Source organism: Desmodus rotundus, chromosome 7, assembly GCF_022682495.2.
Source record: "Desmodus rotundus isolate HL8 chromosome 7, HLdesRot8A.1, whole genome shotgun sequence".
Lineage (NCBI taxonomy): Eukaryota > Metazoa > Chordata > Mammalia > Chiroptera > Phyllostomidae > Desmodus > Desmodus rotundus.
This window is the reverse complement of record NC_071393.1, coordinates 83125769-83140748: the sequence shown is the minus strand read 5'-3', so window position 1 is coordinate 83140748 and position 14980 is coordinate 83125769. Positions and strand designations below refer to the sequence as shown.

The 14980-nt window shown below is 46.9% G+C and overlaps 1 protein-coding gene across 2 annotated transcripts in view; it reads right to left on the bottom strand.

Annotated features, from left to right (window-relative positions):
* Nucleotides 1-12876, bottom strand: part of GLDN (gliomedin) — a 64131-nt gene extending 51255 nt beyond the window's left edge. For both annotated transcript variants that reach the window (XM_024568236.4, XM_053929008.1), the window contains exon 1: nt 12010-12876. In XM_024568236.4, the coding sequence (XP_024424004.2) occupies nt 12010-12372 (363 nt within the window). In that variant the 5' untranslated portion in view covers nt 12373-12876. The remainder of the gene's footprint in view (nt 1-12009) is intronic.
* Between the last annotated feature and the right edge of the window lie 2104 nt (nt 12877-14980).

Below are 14980 nucleotides of genomic sequence, written 5' to 3'. Positions count from 1 at the left end.
TGTTGTTCTTCCTCATCACCCACAGAGTGCACCCACACTGCCCAGAACAGGCACTTAGCGCTGGTTATATTGACTTACATATTGCTTAGTTGGTACAAGGTTTCTTTTAAACTCCTTTCCAAGATTTTTCTGACTGATTTAGAAGTACCTATTTATTCGTCAGCAAACACTTCATAAGCTGGGACCTGTGCTTGTAAAGATGAGACAAAAACCTCTGGCACAAAAGGCTCACAACACAGTTAATTGATTTAATTTGGTTGTTTATAAAAGAACTTTGTTTCTTTCTTTTTTTAAGTTTGGGTTTAATAAGGAGTAGAGAGACTCTTGGTTAGATCCTCCCTGTGTCCAGGGAATGAACATTCTCAAGTGCGTCGGCTTCACTATCTCCTGGTACACTTCCAGCTGGGACCCCCTCCCAGACTGCATGCAGCTGCCTCTTCAACATCTTCACTGGGAAATCTAATGGAAACAATGCTAACATGCCCCCAGCTGAACTCCTGGTATTCCCCTCAGTGCTGTTCCATCTGCAGTTCGGCCATGTCCGTTAATGGCAATTCTATCTTTCCACTGCTTGGCCGCTGAGCTTGAGGTCATTTAACTCCTTTTCCCCTCATTTCACACCTCACATTAAAGCTGTCAGCAAATTCCATCCACTCCACCATCAGACATATCTAGACACTGTCTACTTTTTGCCATCTCTACTGCTACCACCCTGGTCCAAGCTACTCTCTTCTTTCACCCGGATTATTGCAATAGCTACCCTAATGGGCTCTCTGCTTCCACTGCTCACCCCGCCCACACACAGGGGATAGTCTCATAGCGATTCTTTGAAAAGGCAGGTCAGATCATGATACTTCTCTGCCTAAAATCCTTTAAAGACTCCCCATAAAGGCCAATATCTTCACAACAGCTTGCCAGGTCCTACATAATCTGGTTCCCTTGCTCCTCCTCCCCTCAACATCTTCCTGACCTCCTTTCCTACTACTCCTGCCCACACACTCTGCTGCAGTCTCCTCGCTGTTCCTTGAGCTCTCCAGACACAGTCCTACCTCAGGGCCTTTGTACTTGTTATATCTTCTACCTGAACAGCCCTTCCGCACGTATCCACATGGCTCACTTCCTCCTCCTCTAAGCTTTTTTGTCAAATGTCACCTTCTCAGTGAGGCCTGGCCCATCCACATACCATGACTGCATCTTCCCTTCACACTCCTTGAACTTCCTCCCTGCTCTATTGTTCTCCATAACACCTATCTCCTTCTAATAGTGTAGATAATTTACTTTGGTTTTTGTCGGCCCCCCTACCCCCGGAGAACATAAAATCCAATAGGATGGGGATTTGTATGTATTGTTCATACTGTTTCTCTTATATCCACAATAGTGCCTGGGACATAGTAGGTACTCAGTAACTATGTCATGAATGAATGAATGAATGCATGCATGAATGAATGAATCTCTAACAGTCAGAGCAGACTGCTAAGTCGGTCTTACCAATATCTGACACCATCTTCAATTTGGTGGGTGGCATGAATTCTGAGGAAGGAATTTAAAAAATGCTCCAGGACCCACCTTCAAAACTCTTAGCATGTCAAGAAACTGGATTCAGAAACTGGGCTTAGTGTACATTTGCACTTGTTGAGTTGTGGATGAACTCATCCGTGAAGAGCTATTCATTAAATACCTCACTAGAGGCACAGCAAAGAACAGTGAGCTATATTTAAAGAGACAGGGTGACTAAAGGTGACAAATTAGAGACCAAAATTATACTGAGACAGGGTTTTAGTTGTGTCCTACAGACAAATAAGTGCAGAAGGAATTAGGGGAGAAAGGGACAAGTGTTCTGAAGTGAGCTGAGAATCACTTGTCTCTCCAGGCCTCTCACAGAGTTTTCTGAAGGACTGCCGCTGGAATAATCTTCCCCTAACTGTTAATAACAATACTTCGTCTCACATTGTCCCCTTCAACAAGCATCTTTAGAGAATTTCTGATTTTTATCTAAGCATTCTTATCCACACCTTATAGTCAGAAGAGTGTACATAAACCATAGTTAAGTAACTTGTCCGACGTTGGGGGAATGGACAAAGAATCAAACCATTATGCCCAAACTCTGCCTTGTGGCATTCTTTGCACATAGCAAAACCAATTGTGAAGATGCTTTGTCAACCCACTCCCTGCTCAGCCCCCTCCTCTCTCAGCACAGGGAATAACTATGAGCGGTTACTCCAGAAAACATTTGGAGGGGGTCCCTCGGGTGAGCTGCTCACCCACAAAATGATTGTTGATGCTGTTAGCATTGGAACACTGGCTGGATGGAGCCATTGGTCTGGGAAACATGCCATTCCTATGGGCTCCAGAAAGATGTGGTCACTGAAAGAATGAATGTGTGAGTTCACATTGGACATAAATAAAAATATGTGCAAATTATAATTAGTATAATTAACTTCCCTAAATTTGATACCCAAAATATAGATATTTTTTCCTTTTAGGCCCATCAACCGGAAATGACAATCTGGGAAGTGACCTTCTTTTTAGAGGTCTGTGTGTTTCCCCAGTCACCAGAGATCCCAGACTTCAGAGTCATCACAGAATCTGCCTTTCGTCTGGCAAGTTCTCTTGATTCCATCTCCATTGTATTTATTACCAGACTCCAAAATTCCCTGAAGCACATGAGAAACAGTAAGCTACCACACACTGAGTTCTAGGAGTCAGGCTAAGAACTTTTCATGGACTATTGAATTGAATCCTTATGATTAGCATCTAAGGTAGATCCTGCTATCATTGCCTTCTTAAGAATGAGGGAACTGAGACACAGAGAGGTTGAGTGACCTGTCAAAGGTTACACAGCTAGGAGTGAACATATATAGTATGATTCTAGCACTCATTATAAAGGTTTGGGGGTCTGCCTTTTACTTTTTAGACTTGTAATGACCTCACTCCTGAAGAAGACAGAGTTCTTTTTAGAAGTAGGATGCTCTCTTCTCCCTGAATACGCTTTCATTCCTCAGTGCCCCCCAAAACTTCTTACTCTCTTTTCATCTCATATTCAGCTTCAAATTCAGCATCCTCACTCCCAAACTAACCCCTCTTCTGTGTTTCCTCAATTTTGTCCATGACACCACCACCCTTCTCAGTGTTGGGTAGGTCTGGAGCAGGTGGACCATTTCTCTTTCTTATATCCAAATAGTTACCAAGATCAATTCAAGGGTCTCTCTTGATACTTTGAGGATATATACCTTCTTCTCAATTTCTGATGCCACCACCTCAGCCACACACGAGTTATTTCTTGCCTGGACTAACGCAATAGTTTTACTTTCTTCTTGCCGCTGGTCTCTCCCCTATCTACTCTTTCCTGAATCACATCACCAAATCAGTCATATAAAACCACTTTTCTCATGATTCTTCACCCCCGCGAACACCAGTAAAAGGTCTACAATATTACCAACTGTCCATCACACTTATTTCTTAAAAGTGGAAATTCAAGGCTCTCTCTCACCAGCCAAACTTAGCTCTGCTCCACCCCCCCACCCAAACTCCCCTGTGCAGGAAGCCCTGTGTGGCCTCTTGCTCTTCAAGCCCTGTACGATTTTCATTCGTCCCTAGACCTTGGCTCAAGTTACTGCTTGTGCTTGGAATGATTCGCCCTCCTTGCCTGCTCCAATCTCACCAACTTGATGTTGTCCATTTCAAATTCTGTCTCCTCCACGACATCTTCCTTCATCACTTTAGTGAGGACTGGTCTTCTCTTTTTTTGACTACCTGATACTCATCACACAAGTAACTCACTCACTATAAAGGGTTTTCCTCTATACGTCTTCCTGTTCAGAGGGATTGATTCCAAGGTTCTCAAGTGTTGCATATAGGAAAAGGACTTTTTTTTTTGTCTTTGAGTGAAAAGGATTCCAGACTCCAACATTCACACACTAGAATTATTAAAAAATGGCAATGATTTTGTAGTTTCCAGCTGATCATTTTAGGTTGGGTACAGTTAGTTATCTACAACCCATTCCCAAGTACTTCACAGTTTTTCCATACAGCCCAGGCAGGGTCTCCAAAGTTCCCAGCCCTCAGTGAGCCCAAGAATTTTCTCTGAGTGGCAGATGATGGGGTTACTTCCCCTATTGCACTCAGAACAAACTCCACAAATTGCATTTTAAAAGATCTTTAGTTGGCCTTGTTGTTTTAACTCTACCTTTCAGTAAAGAAAATTGTATCTTGAACTTTAGTTAAACTAGAAGTAAATTATATGTACTTAAAATACAGAGCTGTTAAAATCCTAAGAGCTACATAAAAGCAACTGATGGGCTGAAAAATGCTCCCTTTGTAGCAGAATCGCCACCTAAAAGCTTCAGTTTTTCTCATACAACATGACCTTTCCCCTGCAGATAAAATGCATGTAAATTAAGCTTGAATGTCGACTAGATTTGGCCAAGGATTTCTTTTTGGGGGGGAAGGGGAGGGACATTTGAGGAATGTAGAGCAAAAAAAGAATGTCCCCCCTGCCCCCAGATAGTGTGTTTTATCAGATCTGAGGACTGTTCTGATAGCTTCCACACAGGTAGCCATATCCTAAAGAACATGAGACTCCAAGAAGTAAATTGTTCTCCTATCTTAGAAGTTGTTTTTGCTCTACCTTCCACTTACATTTTGTCAATTTTTCAAATAAAAGCATCCAAAACTTTTTTTAGGGCTGCCACCAAATAGGACTCAACAGAATTTAACAATGGCTGGGCCCGTCAGAAGTGGGGTGAAGATCTGTCGGCCCTCGTCATCAGTGGCCATGCAGGAGGGGTGGGGGCCCGAGAAGTCCAGATGCGCTGAGCAGCCTTGTTGCCATATTAAGGCCAACTCTCTTGTTTTCAATGACAAGATAATTGAGCTGGGGTGATGCTAATCTAGGCTTTTGGAAACCAAATATTATCCCAAAGCAGCAGTTGATAGAAGCACTTATGAACAGACAACTTGGCATTCTGAAGGAATTGGAGATAAAGAGTGAACCCAGAAATAAAATGCCAAGAGCACGGAGCAAGAAGGGCTAGTGATAAGTAGTTATTAATCTTAACGGCAACAATGAACGCTTACTGGGAACCTAACTATACCAGGCACTGTCCTTTACCAGCAGCATTTCCCTTAAACCTCCTAACAACTCCATGAGGTGTGGACCTATCTCAGTCTTACAGATGAGGAAACGGAGGCTTGGAGAAGTTAAAAGACATGCCCAAGGTCACCCAGCTACCGAGCTGGGAGCCCAGGATGTGAGTCTGTCTGACTCCCGGGTCCACAATGCTCATACCTCAGGGAAGCATCAGGAAGAGAGGATTTGGCTGGGAACCTAACAGTGAAGGACTCCCAGGCTGCTCAAATTAAGGGCAGGCACGCAGTGGCTGAAGGCAGCAGAAGTGCCACATGGAGGTAACCCTGGGCCAGCCCTAGAGAGAGCCTGGGACAAGGGCAGCTGGCAGATGAACCACCCCTTGGCACTGGAAGACTTACTGAGAAGTTGTTCTGCAACTTATCCAGAAAGGATCCTCTGCCCAAGAATCTCTCAGCCTGTGGGCAGGTGCCACTAAGTGATCAGCTGGTCTAAGGTGTTCTGCTGTCTCCCCAGAGCAGAGTGGCCCTCTTCAAGTGTGGCATGTGGTTTTGGGCTCCAAAGGGAAAAACCCATTATTTTCCCTGGCATATTGGCACTGTAGGTTGAAGAAGAGGTAAGGACATCGCAGATAAATAGTAGACACTTCACCAGGCCCCTGAAGATCCATCCTGCTCAGGTTGGAAAGGCTCAGCAGGCTTGTTCCTACTGCCTTGCCTCCACTATTTTGGCTAGGAAGAGACTAGGGGCTTGTTAACAGCTCCAGGACCTGGGAGCAGGTCCAAGTGGTTTAACGCCGCTCAGGTGGTCCGTACAACTGCTCTGTTCTCACGGGTCCAGAGGCTCAGTCTTTACCCACTTGTTCCTCACATATGTTCTTAGAGAATCATGACAATGATGCATATCTATGTTGAATGTTTATTTGCATGTGTGCAAAACATGTGTTGATGAAGTGTCTGAAGGAAGGGCTGAAGGCTCGGCTCTCTCCTGTCTTCCCTGACATACCATCACGACCTGATACACCAGTTAGGTTTATGCGTGTGTTCCCAGTTCCAACACCAGACACAGTCTTAGCAAAGGTGTTGCTTCAAGTTCTCCCCAACCCTTGAGTGGTGCCAAAAATAACTCTGACGTGGTAACCAACCACACAGTGACAGGTGCGACATCCCAAGTGCCCGTGCACTCGTGCTGCTATGAGGAAGGCCAGGGGAGCCCACCTCCCAGGCTCTGCATTTGGGTTTATGACTGCGGCTGCCCTGCCCTTTTGTGTCCTGCTGTGCCAGACCTCTGGTCTCTCAGCAGGGCCCACCCCATGCTGTAGGACCTACGGGGCGTGAATTTCTCCCCGTCCACTGGAGACGACAGATGAGCTCTGAAACAAGGCTCAGATATGGGGTTAATGAGCGGTTAAAGCTTTCCTAACATGGACTGCTCTTGTCTTGGGAAGCCAGCGAAGAAGGAGCAAGGCTTGAGGACAGGCTCAGTGCCACAGCCTCCCTCTCAAGTGCTGCCACACTCTCAGGTCAGCGCTGTCTTTGCTACGTCATCTTCAGGGAGGCATTAAACCCAGGGTTAACCGATGTGGGCACAATCCCGATTTAGTAGCTTGGGCCCTGCAGAGGAATGATCCCCAGCACCCCTCTGCTCCAGTGGACCACAGTCAAGGGTCAACGAACTTCTGTAAAGGACCCGACAGAAAATAGTTTGGCCTTTGTGGGCCATTTGGTCTCTGTTACAACTACTCACATCTGCTGTTTTGTGTGAAAGGAACCACGGACAATACGTAAACACATGGGTATGGTGGTGTGCCAATAAAACTGTATTTATGGCCACTGAGATTTGAATTTCCTATGTTGATGTGTCATTAAGTGTGATTCTTCTTTTGATTTTTTCCCTGACCATTCATAAATGTAAAAACAACCCTTATTCTGTGGGCTGTACAAAAACAAGCAGCAGGTTGGATGTGGCCTGTAGGTCGCAGTGTGTTGACCCTGGGACAGAACCCTCAGCTTTTATACCACCCGGAGTGACCCAGTCCAAGGGGCAGGAAAGGGAGGTAAACCCTGGCACAGCCAGTTTAGGGCCTTCAAGGAAATACAGCATCCATGCAAATAGGAGCTGCGACTGTGGGTAATAGGAATTTTCCCCCTGTAAACAAGAAAATGCATAGAGCCATAAACATGTACCTCATAGCAGTCATTGTGGAAAGCTCTGTTTGTTACAATAATGTGTTACTGCTTAGCACAGCTGGACTCTCCTCCCTGAGAACCACCCTCAGCACTGCAGACATGCTTCTGAAAAACCACAGGGAAGGGAAATCTCCATCCACGGAAGGCAGAGTTGATTTTTAGAAACAGCCAAAAAAAACAAAACAAAAGCCAGACCAAACCAAACACAAAAACAGCTATCTTCACTCAACCAACGATAACAATAACAATAACGACGGCACCACGACTACCGTCCTATCGGAATCAGGCCAGGAAATAATAGTGCAGCACAGAGTTGCGGCTGACCTAAATAAAGCCATTTTTGTCCCAAACCTCCCATGATCACAGGATGAGACTGCTACAAACTAAGCCTGGAAGTCCTAACATGGCCCCAAACAATGTGTTGTTTGGTCAACACACTGTCCGCCAATTAAAAAAATTTGTTTTTGGACTTTTGTCAGTATTTAAAAGTCAAGTGATTTTACATAAAAAGTCAGGTTTTTTTTTAACTTTTCTTGAAAAAAATCAAACGGTCAGGCACACTGGATTCTCATTCTCACACGGCAACAATCAGCAAGTGCCTCTGGTTTAGACGGAGCACAGGAACCTTGGCCGGCTCCCTACCCCATGCCAGCACCTTCAGCCTGCTGGCAGCTGCCACATAACCTTGTGCTTATGGTCCTTTCACTCACAAAAGAGTAACACAATCACACAGTTCAAAAGTCAAAATAATACACAAAGCTATACAGTGGAAGGTTCGTTTCCACTGTATCCCCACCTTCCCTGAGCAAGCACTTTTGTTAATTTCTTCATGTATTTTTCCTCCTGTTCCTTACACCAAGTAGTGCAACATCCACTTTTCACTGCTTTCCTCTCCTCACTTCAAATGAGTATACCCTGGGGATTGTTCCGACAGCAGAACAGAGAGAATGCCCTCCTTCTTGTTTTACAGCTACCTCGCATCCCAGGGGGTGTACAGGTCAGTTTGACGAATCCTGAGGTTGTTAAAAGTCTTTTGCTTTTACAAATATTGTGCGGTGAACAACTTCGTGCTTACACCATCTCACAGATGGTGAAGTCTGTCGTGTGGGATAAATTCCCACAAGTGAAATTGCTGGGTCAGAGGATGAATGTATTTGTAATGTTTTTAGGTGTCGACAAGTTGCCTTCCTCATAGGCTGTACCCTTTTGCACCCCAAACCGCAATGCAAGAGCATGTCTGAGTCCCTTCCACTTCCTCAACAGAATGCGTTGTCAAACTTTTGTGGTTTTGTCATTCTGACAGGTAAAAACTACTCAGGGTCGTCGTAATTCCCATTTTTAAATCAAGAGATCTTTTCTCATGTGTTTAAGAGACATTTGCATTTCTTTTTCCTGAGAACTGTGTTCCATTTTCCTGTTCGATTCCTATTTCTGTTGCTGATTTTACCTAATTACTCTTGGCTTTTTTTCTTATCATCTTGTAGGAGAGCTTACATATATACCGGGAAGATTAGCCCTGTGTATATGATATGAGCTGCAAACATTTTTCCAGTTGGTTATTTATCTTTGCCTTTGTTTATGGTGTGTGTCTGTTTCTTTTTGTTGTTATTTGCTATACAGAAGTTTTGTTGCTGTTGTATGTGCTTTTAAATGTAGTTAAGTTTACTTGTTTATTGTTTACTTCTGGCTGTCCAGTTATAGTCTGAAAGAAAGGTTTTCCCCATTTCAAGGTTAAAAATGAGTTATGCATGTTTTCTTCTAGTAATTTTAAGGCTTCATTTCTTAAAGTGTAAATTTTTGATCCATTCGGAGCTTCAGGTGCACATTGTGAGAAGTAAAACTTTCCTCCTACTGGGTGCTAAACCCCAGTTCCTGTGCAGGATGACAGATTTAACTCTCCTGAAGTCATAATTAGTTACGCTGCCCTTGTAACAAAGTTATTTACAGCTGCCAACCAGTCCCTGGTCAGAATGTGCTAGCCAGAATTATCATGCTGAGGAGATGTACTTTCAGCCAAAAGCACAGAACTCTGAATTCTGTCAGCTTGAGGAGGCTCATTATGGATAAATGAGCCATTTTGGAGGACTTTTTAAAATGATGATATTAGTCTGTGTACATCTTATTTCTTTGTTCCTAGATCTCTAAGGACATGGGGCCTCAGTGAGGGGACCTCTGATTGTGCCCTCATGGAAGACCTGCTGCTGCTGTTTGAAGGGCGGGGTGTAGACTTCAACCTTGAGGAGCGTGCACACCAACTGTCAGGCTGTGTACTAAATAGTTCTTTTAGCAACTTCTCTACTAGCAGTGCCCTATGGACAGATCTTTTTATAAACTGTTTCCTCCTGTGAATAATTCTCTGTTCTGAGAAAGTCAGAGCAAACATGAGAAAAATTTGCAAAGGTGAATGGTGAGGATGTTGGAAGGAAGGAAGGAAGGAAAGAAAGAAAGAAGGAAGGAAGACAAAGAGAGGAAGGAAGAAAAGAGAAAGAAAGAAAGAAAGAAAGAAAGAAAGAAAGAAAGAAAGAAAGAAAGAAAGAAAGAAAGAAAGAAAGAAAGAAAGAAAGAAAGAGAGAGAGAGAGAGAGAGAAAGAAAGAGAGAGAGGAAGAAAGAAAGAAGAAAGAAAGAAAATGGCTTTTCAGTAACAAAATTGGTTCCTGGGCGTGAAGCAGAGGCTTCAAGAGGGACCTGGTGAGAGTGAGATGCTTAAGGCAGCTTTCTGTCATCAGAAAGTCATGCCCCACCCTTCCTGCTCGTGAGTGGGCACCCCCCCCCCCCAGGCTGCACCCCTGACAATTCAGAGCCTCGGGGGGCGGGATCTATGCATAGTTGTGTGGAAAGCACCCCATGCGATTTCAATGTGCAACTGCTGCTCTAGAGCCTGCTACTCAAAGTGTGGTCCTCAGACCAGCAGCCTCAGTATCAGTGGAACATGTTAGCAATGCAGAATCTCAGGCCCCAACTTAGACCTTCTGAATCAGAATCAGCGTTTCAACAAGACCCCGAAGATATTCATAAGCACATGGAAGTTAGAGGTGGTCTAGAGCAGCGTTTCTCAAAGTGTGGCACCTGAACCACCGGCATCAACCTCACCGCGGGGTGGAAGGGTGCGGAAATTATGATTCTCTGTCTGAGGGTGGAGGCCTGGAATCTACATTTTTAATGTGCCAACAGTTTGAGAACTACTCCCAAGAGGAAAGGCAACATGGAAATTCCCTCATTGGCTTTAAAAGGTCAAAACGTGCCCATTGCAAGTGTGTGTTGGTGATAAGTTGGTGATAATCTATACACGTTTCTCAGCCTGATAAATGTGGTTTCTGCTCTCTGGCCTGTAATAGAGCAGGTGGTGGTAGTTAAATTTAGCTTTCAGATTGAGACAGAAATGAGTCCATTCTCTTGAGTTAGTGGCTGAACAGGCTGCAATTTGGATACATAAGCCTCTACCTTAAAAGCAGGTTTAAAACTATGAAATGTTGATGCTCACATGTGTCCTTCTTGGAGGGTTTCCAAAAAAAACCCCTCAAAATGCACAGCAGAGAGACGAGAGAGAGCAAATTCCCCTAATGATATTTCTTCATTTTACAGAGCTCTGTTTTTGAAATTTTTGCTTGGGTTCAGATTTTTAAAATGTTTTTGGGTTAAAAAAAAAATGAAGCCAGGGACAGAAAATTTGAGTTCTCAAGAATGCGTGTGCAGTGTGTGTGTGCAGTACTTCCATGTAGTTCTAAAAGCGTTTCAGCTCACATAAGCTATGTAAAAGCTTCTATGATAACAGCGGTAAGTGGGTTGATCTTCACAGGCCTAGGGTCCCGAATGACTCCGCACACTAGACCGGAGGTGGCAGAACCGAAAGCGTTGTAAGTGTAAAGTGCAATAAGATGTTGTGGTTGCGAGGGCGATGAAGTGGAATGGGGAACAGCAATGCGATCTACATGGGGCTGTTAGATAATGACAGAATCAAAAATCACCAAAAGCAAAGAAACTTAACACTGGAAAAAAAAAGATTTGGGGGGCTTTGCTTTAAAGAGTCTCTTTAGAGCAGTGTTTTTTGAACGTTTTGGGTTGGAGTGCAGTGGAGCCCCATTGAGAATATGATGAAACGGTACTGACCCTTCCCAGATGCGCGGCCCGCAAGGGTTGCTGGAGCTCTACAGACTATCAGCTCTGACACTAAGAAAACCGCTTTAGGCCCAGGAGCAACTTTCTGAGCATCAAGGTCCTAGGTGGTTAGTAAAATTAGGGTTGATTTCACTTAAACCGAGACAATCAGGTCAGCAATCTCGTGGGGACGGAGGCCAGGTGAAGAACCAGACCACTAGATTAGGCCAGGAAAAAAATCCCTTTATTGGAGAAGCCTGCATCCTTTCAGATATGCTGCTTCCCTGCTCTCAGGGGGCCTCAGTGAGTTGTGCAGGCAGGGCCCGGGGACCGCTGCGGCTCCCTTCACGCCAGAAACAGAAAATTTTTGTCCAAAGTTAGGAAGGAAAGCAAGCTCTTACAAACATTGCCTATACCCCTAATTTACCTGCAGACTCCACGGCGTCAGAGGTGGAAGCCTTACCCCTTCACCTCTTCCCCATTGAACTGATGAAGACGCTGACCCCTGAGGGCTAAAGGGCACTCTCTCCACAGCCCCCTACCACCTGGCCAAGGGAGGAGAGAGCGTGGAGCTCTTTCCCCACACTGCCCGCCACCCACCGAGGCAGGGGCGCCAGGGAGAGTCAAGCCCCGCCTACCGGCACCATGGAGTAGGTCATCATCATCAGCATGTCTTGGCTCTCCGCGCGGAGGTGCGGCACTGGCTCCCCGCTTTGGCTGCGCTTGTTGCGCGCGGCGCCCACTGGGTCCGGGGGTGGCCCGGGAGCCCAGCGCGGCGAGCGACTCAACTCCTCCAGGAAGACGCGCAGGGAGCTGTCCTCTCTCTGCTCCCTGGCCTGCTGCTCCTCCAGCGCCCGAAGCGCCGCGCTCAGTCCGCGCCACTGGCACAGCGCAAACACGGTTCCCGCGGCATTGAGCGCCGAGAGCAGGGCCACGGCAGCCAGGGCACCACGCATCCCCCAGCTTGCGCCTCCGCAGCCTCGCTCCGCGCTTCGGGCCATGCTCTGCGCGCCTCCGGCCGGCGGTCAGGGCTGGGCCGCCTCCCTCCGGGGCAACCTTTATACGCCAGGGGCAAGCCGTGGGCTGGTGGCAGCGCCGTGAGTCACGCCGCCCTTTGGCCCGGCTGGTGGGGCAGGTTGGGGACAGTAGCAGTGGCGCCCGAGCAGCCCGGAGGGACAGGAGGGCGGAGATGGGTAGAGGGGGAGAGGAGCTAGTGGAGACAGCCCGCGGAGGAGGGGTAGACAGGGATCCTGCTCGCTGCTGGCCAAGCAAACCAGCAAACTGGCCTCTCCCTCCTTTTCCAAACTGCCTTGCCTGTCGGTATTGCCTTGGCTCCGATGGCCAGACAAGGGTCAGACTGAGGGGGAGAGCAGGAATTTTTATTGCCAAGAAGTCGCTGGATTCCTCCCTGTTCCCCCCACACTGCCCTCTGGAGAGAAGGATCAGCATGCCCCGATGCCAAGGCACATGCCCACTGTTCCTGGAAGGTCTGTGGCTGGGGGGGGGGTGCCCAGGCTGCCCACATGCCCACACTCCTCCCACCATCACAGGACTCCCGAAGACCACACTAGATCTTTACCAGGAAGGGGATGGGTAGGGACAGTGAGACAGTTGACATTGGAGGGTTAAGAAGACCACTGGGCAGAAACAGAAAGGCCCAGCCCTGTCTGGCAAGCAGCAGTCGTCTTTGAGGGGAAAGTTCCAGGATTTGGTCAAGAACTCTCCCATGAGACCCACACCTGGGAGGTGGCAAGGTGATGAGAAAAAAAAAAAAATCAAGAGTGGGAATCAAGAGACCTGGTTCTAATACCATTCTGCCACTGCCCAGTTAGGGGCCTTTGAGCTTGTCCCAAGACAGCTCTGGACTGATTTTGAGGAGGTTTCTGGCTGAAAGGCTGGGCCTCCAGCCAGTCCCATTCTGGGCCTTATATTAGCCTGCCTCGCTTTAGGGGGCAGATGTCTAGTTACTCCTTCACTACCTCCCTTTCCTGTCAGCTCAGATGCCTGCTGTGCTTCAAGGGCCACTGTCCCCAAAACACAGAGTCACTTCTCAGATTGTTTGCTCTCTGTCTTTCTCAGCTTTCCCCAGAATGATTCTGCTGCCCCAGGGCCCCAGGGCCTTCAGGAGGTCCCGTGGTGTGGGAGGACCCAACCAGAAGCCGTGATTGCTGTTTTCACTTTCCACTCATTATCTCAGAGGAGGATGTGGCCCATTGAGCCAGCTGGAGCTGTCAAAGAGAAAGGACTTTCTCCAGCACAGCGGGTCACAGCTGTTTTTGCACTGAGGAAACCAGTAGGACGATGGGGAAGCAAGCATGTCAGGACTTAATGGGGAGAGCTCTGTAACCATCTCCTCCCCAAAGGTGTGCATTCCAATTCTCGTAGGTGGGTTCCCCCCCGACCCCCACAAAAAAGCAAGTCCAGGGAGTCTCAGACTTCTCGCCCACTACTCACTAGTGTGAGCCAGGGTAGAACCTTTGGAGAAGCAGAAGAAAACCGAAGTTACATCTCAGAAGTTCTGTGTCAAGGTCTGGATTCCTTGGGACATTGACCACCTTGAGTTTTCTTAGAAGACCATCTGGATGAGGAGCAATTAGTCCAAGTGGCTCTTGAAGGACCCCCACTATGGGGACATGATGTCTGGGAGGCGAGGGAGATGATACAGACAACCTTGTCTAGTTCCTCCCAAATCTAACATACTGTGACCTAATTGAAAAATTGCCATGTACCCTTATCTCTTGTCATTCAGGCTTAGGGTGCCAATTGTAAGGCTTCTCCCCATTGGGGAGAAGACACAGAGAGACAGAGTTGGGGGTCAGCCTACTGTTAATTCACTAACAGCCTACTGAGCACCTACTGTCTGTCAGGCACAGTGATGGGCTTTGGAGGGGTGAGAACAAACGAGACAAGCAGCTTACAGTGTGGGCAGCTGGAGTCCCATGGAGCCTTCTGAGTGTCTCTGTCACAACATTCGTTGCAGTTACTGTTGCCTGACCATCTGTCCCCAGTGCCCACCATCAACAACAGAATATATGTCTCCTGACGTTAGACGCAGGAGCTTCATGTCTTGTTTGACTCCCACTCCCCCAACACCTGGCACGGTTCCTGGCTTGAAATGGCCATTCAATAATGGCCTGTTGAATGCGTAAGTGAACAAATGAAAGTATGAAAGGCTGTTTAGAGAGGCCGTTTCTATATGAAACGTGTATGTGTAGTGATGGTAGAGCTTATGCCATGTAGGGTAAACGGAGGCAGTCTGGCTTCCTCACCCAGGTGTCTGGGCAGCTAAGGGAAGCAGTTTCCCATAACCATGAGAATGGGCCAGATAAGTGGTATTCTAATAGTTTTGAGACTAGTTCTGATAAACTGTTCGCCTACCCTTGAGTGGGCTTGCATGCGTAGTACTAAGCTCTGTTGCATAATATCTGTTGGCATCCTGCTGGCTTTGATTGTATCTAGTATTTAAGGGTGTAGCGACTCTCCTCTGGGTGCCACACAGGGGGACAGGTGATGCAGGGGGACATGCTGCTTGCAGCATGCATGGGTTGCCCACCTTTGAATAAAGGCATGTCAAGCATCCCCATGGCCCCGTGAATATTTTTCCATCTG